The sequence below is a fragment of the Macrosteles quadrilineatus genome, unplaced genomic scaffold, assembly GCF_028750875.1.
Source record: "Macrosteles quadrilineatus isolate MER2022 unplaced genomic scaffold, UCM_ALF_1.0 Scaffold_8__2_contigs__length_117827958, whole genome shotgun sequence".
Classification (NCBI taxonomy): domain Eukaryota; kingdom Metazoa; phylum Arthropoda; class Insecta; order Hemiptera; family Cicadellidae; genus Macrosteles; species Macrosteles quadrilineatus.
Genome location: NW_026542601.1, coordinates 62,875,474 through 62,888,924, shown reverse-complemented (window position 1 = coordinate 62,888,924; position 13,451 = coordinate 62,875,474). Strand labels below are relative to the sequence as shown.

The 13,451-nt window shown below is 38.1% G+C and overlaps 1 protein-coding gene across 4 annotated transcripts in view; it reads left to right on the top strand.

Moving 5' to 3' along the window:
* The window catches only part of LOC128999556 (splicing factor U2AF 50 kDa subunit-like), a 45,973-nt gene extending 34,756 nt beyond the window's left edge, over positions 1–11,217 (top strand). For 2 of the 4 annotated variants that reach the window (XM_054426126.1, XM_054426127.1), the window contains exons 7-11: positions 178–282; positions 2,045–2,167; positions 4,637–4,795; positions 7,550–7,714; positions 10,821–11,217. In XM_054426126.1, the coding sequence (XP_054282101.1) occupies positions 178–282; positions 2,045–2,167; positions 4,637–4,795; positions 7,550–7,714; positions 10,821–10,952 (684 nt within the window). In that variant the 3' untranslated portion in view covers positions 10,953–11,217. The remainder of the gene's footprint in view (positions 1–177; positions 283–2,044; positions 2,168–4,636; positions 4,796–7,549; positions 7,715–10,820) is intronic. The other 2 variants (XM_054426128.1, XM_054426129.1) reach the window with 1 other exon arrangement.
* The last annotated feature ends 2,234 nt before the right edge of the window (positions 11,218–13,451 follow it).

Below are 13,451 nucleotides of genomic sequence, written 5' to 3'. Positions count from 1 at the left end.
TAAATTCTGGTTTACTTAACTAAAGAGTCACCTTATATTGAACACATACGGTAACTCGGTAGACATCCTGTAAATGTAAATTCAATGAGAACCAAACAAAATCATCCACTATTGGCTTGGATCTTTGAGATATAATTTATACTTATGTCCGAAGTTATACAAATCACTGATGCACAGTCTGCTTTCCCCCTTTGTCATAGCCAAGGTATCGTGGGTAATTTGTCTGCTAATCTCCGGCTCTTTAACAATCATGAGTCATCTGTGGAGCGGCGTTCCGTAAAGGCAAGTACGATTTTGTGTAAACGCTCTTTACTACGGGACGTCTGCTTTTGCAGTACAATGTGGTGGAGTTTGCTGGTTGTTGGTTTAGTATTTGAAAGAAATAGTCTTGTCGATCAATAAATAAAAGAATTAAGTTGATTTATCAAACACAAACACAAAAATTGTTATATGTTTTATGTGTTAGGTTAGTAGCGTGTAATAATATGACTAATTTAGCATTTTAAATCAAACATTGAGTCCGTAGTTTAGCTATTTGAAGTTAATGAAATGAAATACAACATATTATCAAACTTGGGTTGTTGTATCTGGAATCTGATGTATCTTCAATCACATTGTAAGCTTGTAGTTTTTTCCAGATATTTTGCCTTGATATTTTGAAGTGGGGCCCTCAAAATTGGTCTTAAATTGATTCTACCCTTGGAAAGGATATCAATGCCAAGAAAATTAAATTCATAGAATTCCTGAAACTATAAGATAACTTTGTTTTGTATACTAACAGAAAATTTTGTATAATTGTTCAGTTCCCTCTTATTACTTTCTAGTAAATAAAACGAGAATAGACTAGCCTACTTTTGATATTGATTATTTAATTAATTCAATCTAATGTTTAGTAAACTAGTTAACCTTTTACCCTCGCATTTACTTAATTTATCAAAGCAACAAACACCAAAAGTATTTTCTTTAAAAATTATAAAATCCAATACCGTCTGTACCCTAAAAGGTTGCATTCGTTACTAAACCAATACCAGTCAATCATCAATATAAAAGGTAAGTGTTATCTTTTTGGCTTTTTGTTGGATATAGGTTTCCTACCCTGCCAAGGTAAGCATTGTACTTTGTACTTTGCCATATTATTTTTTATTACACAACATTCAACAGTCAATAAAAAAATCTTATTCTGCTTAGACATGTTTTCTGTTGCTACTGTGTACTATTTTCAACTGACCTCAATATACCACTCAGGTTCATAAATTTACAATATCTTTTTGCAAAGGACATCTTTATCCGCCCAGAGAAACATTTATTTTCCATTATAATTTACAATTCATTCTGCAAATCTTCCCCCACAATTATAATCTTACATCAAACCTATCTGACAACACTTATATAAGTCCTGCATGTTAAAACATGAACATATTTACTCCTTTGTTTTTAAGATCATTGTGTAAAATGGTAAAACTTTTCAGTAAAAATTCATAAAGTGAGATTTTTTTTTTTAAATTTCATAGTTTTGATTTTCCAATTGGTTGTAAAATCTACTTTAAGTCATTCCTAAATTTGTTAATATAATATTAATAACGCACAATTTATTTTACAATCCTGAACATAAATCACACTGCTCTCTTCTAATGTAAATGATACATTCTACATGTAAACCTATTCTACAATACCTAATCAAGTGACCTAATCAAGACCTAACACACTATTTGTCCTTACACCACCTTTGTTAAGGAATAAAGAAACTAATATGTTGATATTATTGACAAAATCAGTCTACTTTAAATTCCTGTTGTTGATAACAGAGTTTAATCTCAGAAGAGAACTCTACTATACATTATACTACATTGGAAGATACATTTTACCAAATGTCTAAGTGCATATTTCCTTTCTTTAGTTTACCCAAATCAATATCTTTTCTCTACTGATACCTAACGTTAAAAATTCACATTTCTGTGAAAGGAGGGTTCAAAACTCTTGTGATACCCAACACAGGCAGAAGATACGAGTTTCAGTGGTTGATATTGTTGGCTTTCCTTAACAGGTGAAAGAGTTGTTGATGTCATTTGGGTGTCTCCGAGCCTTCAACCTGGTAAAGGACTCTGCAACAGGCCTCAGCAAGGGCTACGCTTTCTGCGAGTATTACGATGTCATCATGACTGATCAGGTAAGCAGGCTACTGAGTAGAAGAAACCAACTACCAATAATTTATACAAGCTTCACTAGATCATTAACATACCATTTATAACAGTGATCTGAAAAATACAGAAATATATTACGTCTAATAACACTTGCAATAATATATTTACACTTATACTGTTGACTTACAAGACGATAAATACATGTAAAAGTTGGTGACGTAATATATTTCTGTATTTTTCAGGTAATTAATTACTCGTACGATGCTAATCAAGAAGTTATTAACAGTGAACTGTGGATCCTGTTCCAGTTTTGGAAATCCTGGAATCGTTCTTGAATTTTATTTTGATAAGGCACGAGACTAACTGTCAAACATGATTTAACTGACATTATACAACTTAAATTATTATATAAGGAATCTTTCCCGCAATTATTGAAAGTCTCTGTTTATCAGATGCCGGATTAAAGCCCCTTTTATGTTGGGTGATGCTCGCATGACGTTCGTTCCGTGACATTCCAAAAAAAGTACTGTGACATTCCAAAAAAAGTACTGTGCCTTCCAGCTCGAAATAACGTCTATCAAGCGGTCGTTTGACAGACATTGGGTGGATATTTCAGATATGTCACTCAACCGCATACGTTCACTGGCCACTAGTGAAGTCAGAAGTCAGTTTACATTCCCCCCCCCCCCAAATTCAGTTCTCAAACGTGGAAGGAAGAAGTGTATGTGGTCAGTTCATCCTTCTAACACTGCTATATTTAACAGTCACTTAACTCTACCATCAATTGAACAAAATGTCATATTGTCCTTCAACCCCTAGTAGACTGAAGTGGTGTATACAAAAAACCCATACCTAACCTACCCCACCAAAAACAAAAAAAAACTACCCTGCATGGGGCTTGCCAGACAATGTGTATACATGGCTCCATATGCTCCAATGCATTTAGACAGTAAGTTGCCCGGCGCACATAATGAAAGTCATGGGTGTCCTGTTTTTGAATACGAGTGCTGAGCTGTCGTCGAGCCTTGTGTATAAAAACTCCCCATCTAACAATGTAATTTATGTGTGTCAAGTTATGTGTCTTACATTAAAGGGCTGTTATGGGTTTACATTACCTGCCATACAATTTCAAATGGTAACTGCCATGTGTTTTATGTTTTGGCTAAATGCCATTGTCAAACTAATTTCCAGTCCAGGAAATACATTACATCCGCTTGATTAGCTTTGCTGATGGTTTCATTTCACACATACATTCAACACACAACATGTTCGACATATAAATAGTTAGTTTTACTGTGCTATGCCTATTGTTCTATTTATAATCCAAGAATATTAATCACACATCTTGCTTCAACAAACTCTATTTCCAAACTAAACCAATGTTAACAAAAACATGTGTACAAAAATCATCTGACAACAAAACATATTTAAACACAAATAAATCATATGATAAAAAGAACAGACATAATACAACATCCCGCCTCAAGATGTCCACATCTTTATGAACCTCAGTACCGCCTCGGTTTCTTGGTGGTCGGTTTCGTAACGGGTTACTGTGTCAGCTCCTGTACGATATCACGTGAGTTGCATGGACGATTAAGGACCATGGATGAACGGTTTGAAAGAATACCATCTCCCCTGTAGTACAGTGCAGGAACTAAGAACTTCCGGTTTCGGCAAATGGTTCTCTTGTCAGTTTCCACAAGGTAGGAACACCTTACCGTGTCGATGTAGATCTGTGATCCATACCATGCTTCCAACTTCTAATTAACTTAAACCACTCGCTCCATGTCGTTAATCAAATTGTATCTTGTACTTATTCTCTCTTTCAAAAAATCCTTGTTTTCCACAGGATTTCCAACCAAAATAGATGAAAGATTGTCTCTTAATTTCCTTCCAAACATAAGTTCAGATGGGGAAAAGCCGGTTTCAAGAGGTGAGGTTCGGTAAGAAAGTAGGGCAAGTTCAAATTTATCCTTGTTGTTACTCATTAGCCCTTTTGCTGCTTTCATAGCTGCTTCAGCTGCCCCATTTCCCTGATGGTGGTAGGTGGGGACTACTTCTGAATGTGGAGAACCCCCACTCCTTTGCAAACATTTTAAATTCCCTTGAGTCAATATGGCGAAACTGGGTTCCACTATCTGAATAAACACGTTGAGGAATTCCAAAACGTGAAAATTTGGTTTTGCAAACCCCCAAGAATATTAATCACACATCTTGCTTAAACAAACTCTATTTCCGAACTAAACCAATGTTTACAGAAACATGTTTACAAAAATCATCTGACAACAAAACATATTTAAACACAAATAAATCATATAATAAAAAGAACAGACAACACCTATCACGGAAAAAAAACCACATTGCCGGTAAGCGAGCAGGAACAGACACAGTAAAACTATTTATTTTCATGTTGTTTGTTGAGTGTAATCCAAGTTATGCAAGTTATTATAATGTGTGTAATGTGTTTTTCTCTACATTTGTGTGTTTTGTAGGCTATTGCTGGTCTCAATGGGATGCAGCTAGGAGACAAGAAGCTGATTGTCCAGAGGGCCAGTGTTGGGGCCAAGAACACAGTGTTGGGTCAGCAGCTACCTGTCACTATACAAGTGCCTGGACTCAACCTAGCAGGCACCTCTGGACCTGCCACAGAGGTAATGTCCCTAGAGTGTCTCTTAAGTGTCCAAATGTCATAACATTCAAAGAACAGTTTTGGCTGAAGCAAATAGACCGTTTAATCTACGGTTGGGAGGTTATTTCACGAAACGTGCACATACCATAGCCGCTTTTGCCTTAATATGTTTTTGACTATGATTTCATTTGACTTTTGGTATGACTCACGGTCGTGGCGCGATCGTCAAAATGACTCACCATCAAGACACGATCGTTGAAATGACTTCGCCTTCTGTGTTCGCGGAAAAATTGTTAACATCTCTCGCAATAGCGGTGTCATTGTCACTCGCAAAGCGGCAACTTTGCAAAAATGTACGTTACAAAAAAATATTATTTTAAAAACAAACTAAAGCGCTTTTTTATCAAAATATCAGGAGTTAATTGGAACCTATTGCCTCTACAAGACACTCAAAGTTAAAATCAAAACATTCTTTATTCGATATAGTGTCACATTACACAAACTTTTATAGCTGTCATAAACTAAACCAACCAAACTAATTATAACAATTTTTTCAGAAGTTAGTAAATTTTGATTAATGTTTCCCTCTTAAATTTTTGGGTCTATCCATATCAAAAAAAATAAAAAATTAGGGGTCTGTGTTGCACCGTTAAAGACGGGTACGGTACAGTATTTTCCTCAGTACATTTTCGGTTCGGTACAGACTATAACAATTAGTTACTTTCTATTCACTGTGTTGGTTAGGAGCACATAAAAAGGTTTATCAGATGTTTGTTTAGGATTTTCATAATTTATTACTAGGGTAATGGGGCAATAAAAAACCCATCAGCAGTCCCAAAACCAAAGTCTTGAGTCAGTAGTTTAGTTCATTAAAGTTTTATCACTTTCATTCCTTTACGACTTCCATGATTTATTTAATTTAATGTTTAAAGAAAAAGTCAGAATAATAATACTGGAAAAGCAAAACAATAGAAGGGTGGGAGGGGTTGGACAATGACCTCGAAACGAGCGGGCCACAGCGAATTGTGATGGCGGGGAGGGGAGGGTGCAACCTTGAAGCTATATTTAGACTAGAGGGTTGGCTTGGGGGGTCAATGTTTTTTGTCAGGTCAATTTGACACATCACTAAAACCCTTACATGGGCAAAAATTTGTGTGTTCCACAAAACAAAAATTGCCGCCGTAGAAGTAACAAAAGAGATAAAAAAATTTAACTTTTGGACCCAGAATTGATATACAGGTTAGGCAAAAGTCTGGAACCCCCCAGTTAACTTTTTAACGCGTTGCAGTAGGAAAACAAAACTCGGCACATATTTACGACATAAGAAATTGCACTTTTTCATCAAAGTTACAACTTTGTTTACATTTGAAAATTTTGACCTGCCCCCAAAATGGGGTATTTTGGGGGCAGGTCAAAGTTTTCAAATGTAAACAACTAGAACTAACATGTGACCCCTCATTTTAAAGGGTTTATCAAGAGAAATTGAATGGCGCAAACCAGAGGTCAATATGGAACCCCTAATAAAAATGGCAGCCATTATAATTTAAGATGAGCAAGCAAGATAAAGTCTGGACACCCCCAGTTAACTTTATAACGTGTGGCAGTGTGGGAAAACCAAACTCGGCACATTAAAATGCACTTTTTCATTTAAGTTAGAACTTGTACCCGGCCCCCAAAATGGGGTATTTTGGGGGCAGCCCCAAATTTTCAAATGTAAACACCTATCATGTGTGACCCCTCATTTTAAAGGGTTTCTCAAGACAAATTAAATGGCACAAACTAGAGGTCAATATCGCACCCCTAATCAAAATTGCAGTCATTTTTGCAGACTTTATCTTGTTTGCTCATCTTAAATAATTCAAATGGCTGCCATTTTCATTAGGGGTGCGATATTGACCTCTAAATTGTGCCATTCAATTTCTCTTGATAAACCCTTTAAAATGAGGGGTCACATGATAGGTGTTTCCATTTGAAAATTTGTGCTGCCCCCAAATTACTTACTTTACTACTAAGTTAGGCCATTATACTAGTCAGCCATTATGAAGTGTTTTTAATGTTATGTTAACATTTTTTGGAATAAACATGTTTGAAGCAACAATTTGACAAGATTTAACACAACTGTTTACGTTTATCCAACTAACCAATGAATACAAACCCTTTAAGAAGCAAAATGATTATGGAGAATAGTCAGACTTGAATTTTGTCGCCGAAATGAGCTTCGCACGGCCGTCACTAGGATCGCTTGCGCAACTCTTCTCTCTCTCTCTCTCTCTCTCTCTCTCTCTCTCTCAGCCGATTCTTTGCCTTGCTCTCTCTCACTGAGTCAGCTGACTTGGCCGCGTGCTCACAATAGTCTACCTAGAGGCCGCCACGGGAACTATGCAAAATTAAAATATTCCCAGACTGAATTTTTAACAAAGGCGTTGCACTTCTTATTGGGTTTGTATTCATTGCTAATAAAATAACTGGGTATTCAATTTTATCTTTTAAAAATAATCAATGCATTCAGTACAAAGACAGCGATAGTTGCCAGCTGCAGCTGTTCACATTCAACAGAGACGAATGAAATACTGGAGGTTATGATGAAGTAAAGGCAAAGAGGAAAAATACCAAAACATAAAAACTTATTTAGTTTAGACTTTATGACACTGGACATTGAGACTTAAAGAGTTTTGGAGGTAGTGAGACAACAGTTACATTATACATACATTATACATTATACATTAACAGTTATATTTCAGTTGCCTTCTCTTGCTAATTAATTTTCCATCCCTAGGTGCTTTGTCTGCTAAACATGGTCACACCAGAGGAGCTGAAGGATGAGGAGGAGTATGAGGATATCCTTGAGGATATTCGGGAAGAGTGCAACAAGTACGGCATAGTCCGGAGTTTGGAGATCCCTCGGCCCATAGAGGGAGTGGATGTTCCTGGCTGCGGCAAGGTACGTCAACTACAGTGTTCTTTTTCCTTTTAGATGAAAATGAAATGGGCAAATGAAATTACAGTTTATCATATCTTGCAGGGGTAGGCCGAAGCCACAAAGCTCTTTATCTGAATATGTTGAAATATTGTACACCCCAGTTGTTTTATTGATAGACCTTAAAGCCTCAAGCACCATATAAACGCCTGTAGTTTGCGAATAAATTCCTCCTTGGAAAAGTGAGTAAAGTGACTCTTTCTTAACAAATTGCCAAGCGTTGTCCTTATTACCTCAGAGAGCTCTTCACAGTCAAAGAGCAGCAGGTGACCAGCTGTTTCCTACCCCATTTCCTAAAAAAGTGTTGCGCCATCATAGAAACTATACGTTTGTTGATAAATCTAATTTAAAGTATTAAAAGTTTAAAGGTTTTTCAGAACACATTTTATAATTTACTTATAATCATAACAACTTGATGTTGATAAATCTAATTTAAAGTATTAAAAGTTTAAAGGTATTTCAGAACACATTTTATAATTTACTTATAATTAGGGATGGACGGGTCCCGAAATTTCGGGAATTTTTCGGGGAAAAAATATTCCCGATTATCGGGACGGGATTACATTTGATTCGGGAATTTTTCGGGACGGGATTTGGTCCGATCGCCGGCGATTTTGCCGCTTCGCGAGTGCCGATGACGCCGCTATTGCGAGCGATAGGTCCGCGAACGCAGGAGACGAAGTCGTTTCGACAATTGCGCCGTGACCACGGAGTCATAACGACGATCGTGCCGTGACCACGGAGTCATACCGACGATCACGCCGTGACCGCGGAGACATACCGGCGATCGCGCCGTGACCTCGGAGTGATACCGACGATCACACCGTGACTGCGGAGTCATACCGACGATCGCGCCATGACCGCGGAGTCATACCGACGATCACGCCGTGACCACGGAGCCATACCGACGATCACGCTGTGACCGCGGAGTCATACCGACGATCACGCCGTGACCAAGGAGTCATACCGACGATCACGCCGTGACCGCGGAGTCGTACTGACGATCACGCCGTGACCGCGCAGTCATACCGACGATCACGCCGTGACTGCGGAGTCATACCGACGATCGCGCCGTGACCGCGGAGTCATACCGACGATCACGCCGTGACCGTGGAGCCATACCGACGATCACGCCGTGACCGCGGAGTCATACCGACGATCACGCCGTGACCACGGAGTCATGCCGACGATCGCGCCGTGACCGCGGAGCCATACCGACGATCACGCTGTGACCGCGAAATCATACTGACGATCACGCCGTGACCGCGCAGTCATACCGACAATCACGCCGTGACCGCGGAGTCATACCGACGATCACGCCGTGACTGCGGAGTCATACCGACGATCGCGCCGTGACCGCGGAGTCATACCGACGATCACGCCGTGACCGTGGAGCCATACCGACGATCACGCCGTGACCGCGGAGTCATACCGACGATCACGCCGTGACCACGGAGCCATACCGACGATCACGCTGTGACCGCGGAGTCATACCGACGATCACGCCGTGACCAAGGAGTCATACCGACGATCACGCCGTGACCGCGGAGTCGTACTGACGATCACGCCGTGACCGCGCAGTCATACCGACGATCACGCCGTGACTGCGGAGTCATACCGACGATCGCGCCGTGACCGCGGAGTCATACCGACGATCACGCCGTGACCGTGGAGCCATACCGACGATCACGCCGTGACCGCGGAGTCATACCGACGATCACGCCGTGACCACGGAGTCATGCCGACGATCACGCCGTGACCGCGGAGTCATACCGCCAATCACGCCGTGACCACGGAGTCATACCGACGATCACGCCGTGACCACGGAGTCATACCGACGATCACGCCATGACCGCGGAGTCATACAGACGATCACGCCGTGACCGCGGAGTCATACCGACAATCACGCCGTGACCGCGGAGTCATACCGACAATCACGCCGTGACCGCGGAGTCATACCGACGATCGCGCTATGACCGTGAGTCATACCGACGATCATGCCGTGACCGCGAGTCATACCGACGATCACCCCGTGACCGCGAGTCCTTTCGACCCCGAGTCACAAGTTTCCATAGGTACCTGAAAAATTGTTACCCATTTTTTGGTTTTTATAGATCAGTGCCACAAACGGTAAAGATTGATTTCGTATGCCTTTTTTGGTAACTGCAATTCTCAAGGCTTTCTTTTTATGCACAGAAAAAAATCCCGTCCCGTCCCGAAAATCGGGAAGGAAATAAAAATCCCGTCCCGTCCCGTCCCGAACTAAAAATTCAATCCCGTCCATCCCTACTTATAATCATAACAACTTGATGTTGATAAATCTAATTTAAAGTATTAAAAGTTTAAAGGTATTTCAGAACACATTTTAATAATTTACTTATAATCATAACAACTTGAAAATCAAAATAAAAACATAATCACATGTAATGAAGAATCATATGACTTTAAATTAAATTCTAACACCATTGCCAACAACGTTGCAGATGTTTTCTGAACCAACCATGTCCGGTAATCACTTCTGTGGTTTTCCTACATCGCCTATCCATCCTCAAATTGTCCGAGGCAACCCGCTTTGAAGATGTATGACCTTACTTACTCTGAAAAGGGATGTTTCAGCCCATCGCGCAATAGAGGAGCTCGCATACTTGCGTTAGAAACCATAGAAAGGTTGTGGACCAAACTGAGTTGCTGCTGAGGCAACATTTGCCGGTTTATCTGCGACTTTGTAACCTTCAATGCCTGAGTGTCCAAAAAGCACCAAGCAAAGCATATTAGATCATTCCTCCTACAATACCCAATTCCGACACTCGCCAAGTTCTTATTGCAAGTTTTATTTGAGAGAAAATGTGTTATAAAACATACCTTGTCTGCTTAAATTCTCTATAAAAAGTTTTAGATTTGAGTTTTGTACATATCAAAACTGTTTTAATTGTTTTGGTAGTTTTTTTAGTTCATACTTTGCTTTGTAAATAGTTTTTTTTAACTTCTTGTTTGATATAATATTATATAGGTCAGACTTTTCAAAATGGAAATCAACAGGTGGTAATAAGTATTTGGTAATATTTTTCAGGTGTTTGTCGAGTTTAATTCTATGACTGACTGTCAGAAAGCACAGCAATCTTTGACTGGAAGAAAGTTCAACAACCGAGTAGTTGTGACTTCCTACTTCGACCCTGACAAGTACCACCGTCGGGAATTTTAAACAAGTACAATGTCAACTGTAAAAGGCATTATTGTCTTTCTTTGCCTACCAAAGTGTCCGCTTTCATACATCTTGTTTAAGACGCTTTGTATTCTGTTGAAATTTCATTCAATAACAGAACAGTTTTAACTTAGTTACAGTACTAATGTATATAATGTTAAGACTTGTATTATGAATTGATTTTCGTTAGAGTAGATTACTTTTATAAGACTTTCAGTATAGTGACACCCATTGAAACTGGAAAATATATGTGAATACCATTCAATGTTTGTTCTTTAATCCTATGTTTATGCAATAGTTTTATCATATAAAATGCTAGCCGCCATACCCGTGCTTCGAAACAGGAAGAGAACCCTAAAGAGAATAATAATGTTCTATAGATCTGCTGTATGAAAAGTTATTAACTCATAAATAAATGTCCACAATTATGATGAAGCACCAACAAAATAATTTTCAAACATGTGGTTTAAAAATGATAAAATTTTTAATAATGTTTAAAATGTTTGCAATTATATACGCAATTTATAATTGTTTTAAAATTTGGCAATTCTAACATTAATTGTATTTATAAGAATTATACTGACCTATTACCCTAATTTTTAAATTTAGGTTAGGGCCAAGTTTTTGTTTTTGTGACTAGAGCCAAGATCTGTGGAAATAATAGAGTCTGATTAAATCACCAAGTAATTATTTATTTTTCATTCACGTTAACCAGCCTATAATAACGATTATCCATTATACAATAATAAATTCTTAGGCTAGAGAATATATTGTACATATACAATATATTGTACATTGTAACATATTGTACATGCACATATACAATATGGAAAGCGCTCTATACTCAGGGAAGAAAAGGAGGATCTTCGTTCTGAAATACAAAATAAATTGTCTGAGTTACCTATTGGTATACTACATTAACTAAAATACTGAATAAGGTAAATACAATTGTTTAACACGAGGCAGTAGGTTATGATTGGCAAGTTATTGAAAATACTATGATTGTCTTGCAGATAAACTAAATCTTTGTCGTGTTCTGTTTAACATTTAATACTTCTGGTTGATATAAATGATATTTTACAATGGATGTGCTCGGATAATTATAATTGCAACTTTTTACAATAGATCTACTTACATTTTCTAACGGCCTCCTCTATTTCCGCTCTCCACTTAAAAAAAAAAAACTATGTCGAGATTGATCTGTACAACAAGGGCTACCAACCTACCAACTTAACGCAATAGATTAGCAACAATAATTAGTTCAATGATTATAACTGAATTAAATGTTTCCTACTGTAACAACTCGGTATAGAATAACATAGCAACTTTGCAAGCTGTCAGGGGAGAACCCTAGGAGAGTATTGAAATAAAAAGTGACTAGCCTATGCCCCTTGGCTCTTTCCTGAAAAAAAAACCAGCTCAATAATTGTTTTTGATTTGATTAATTATTGGTCAAGTATTTTTCACGTTATTACTTTCACATTTAAAAATATTAGCAGAGTATCCGTCCTTCGTACAGGGTGGGTGTATAAGTTTAAAATTCTTATTGGAGTGTTATACTCGTGCTTAACGTTTGCAATGGGGGAGGACACGGTTTGATAAAATTTGTTTCTTTAAATTGAGAGACCTTGGAGGCTAGTGGCCATCTTGGATGATTTCAAACCGCTGCTGAAGAGTCAATTATCATCCAAAAATAGTTTTTCAAACACCAACGTGATAATAATTTTAATATCTAGTATATTATGAGATTAGAAATTTTCGTTGTTGTTTCCAAGGGACTCCATGAAAGCCAACGGCCATCTTGGATTTGCTCGCCATAAGAGCAATGTTAAATTTGTAATTTTCAAACATCCGCTGAAGAGCTATTTACCATATCAAAATATTTTTTCAAACACCAACGTGATTGTAATTTAAATAACTAGTAGGCTTATACTGTGAGAATAAAAAATGTCTTTGTAGCTTTTTAATTGTTTTATGAGTTAGAACATCTAGGCTCCAAGGACTCTTAGCGGTATGCTATAGTAGTAACACATCTGCAATAGTCATTATGTCACACCTAAACAATAGAAAAAGTAAACTATCGAACGTTTGCATAATATTACAAATTATTTATTAAGCTAAAAACATAAATACCGGGATTCCACAAATTCTTGGCCTGATTTAATAACATTGCTGTATGAAAGCCATTAGAGCCACACTCTTACATGCCTTGTTTTGAAGGAAATTTAATAAAGTTTTATCTAATTAAGTTGGTAATACCTAACACGATTGACAATAATACAGTAATGATTCAATACAACAATAAATCAGAAATGGTTAGTTAACAAGATAAATCGCATTGTGTTTTGTTGTTTCATGAAACCCAATCCTCTATTCAACGACCTTCCATATTTAAGTTGGAAGGTTAACTGACACGATTCTAGAGTATGGGGGAGTGAAAATCCCATGATAAAATGAATGGGACAGTCCAGAACTAAATGTTTGGCGTAGTATAATGCA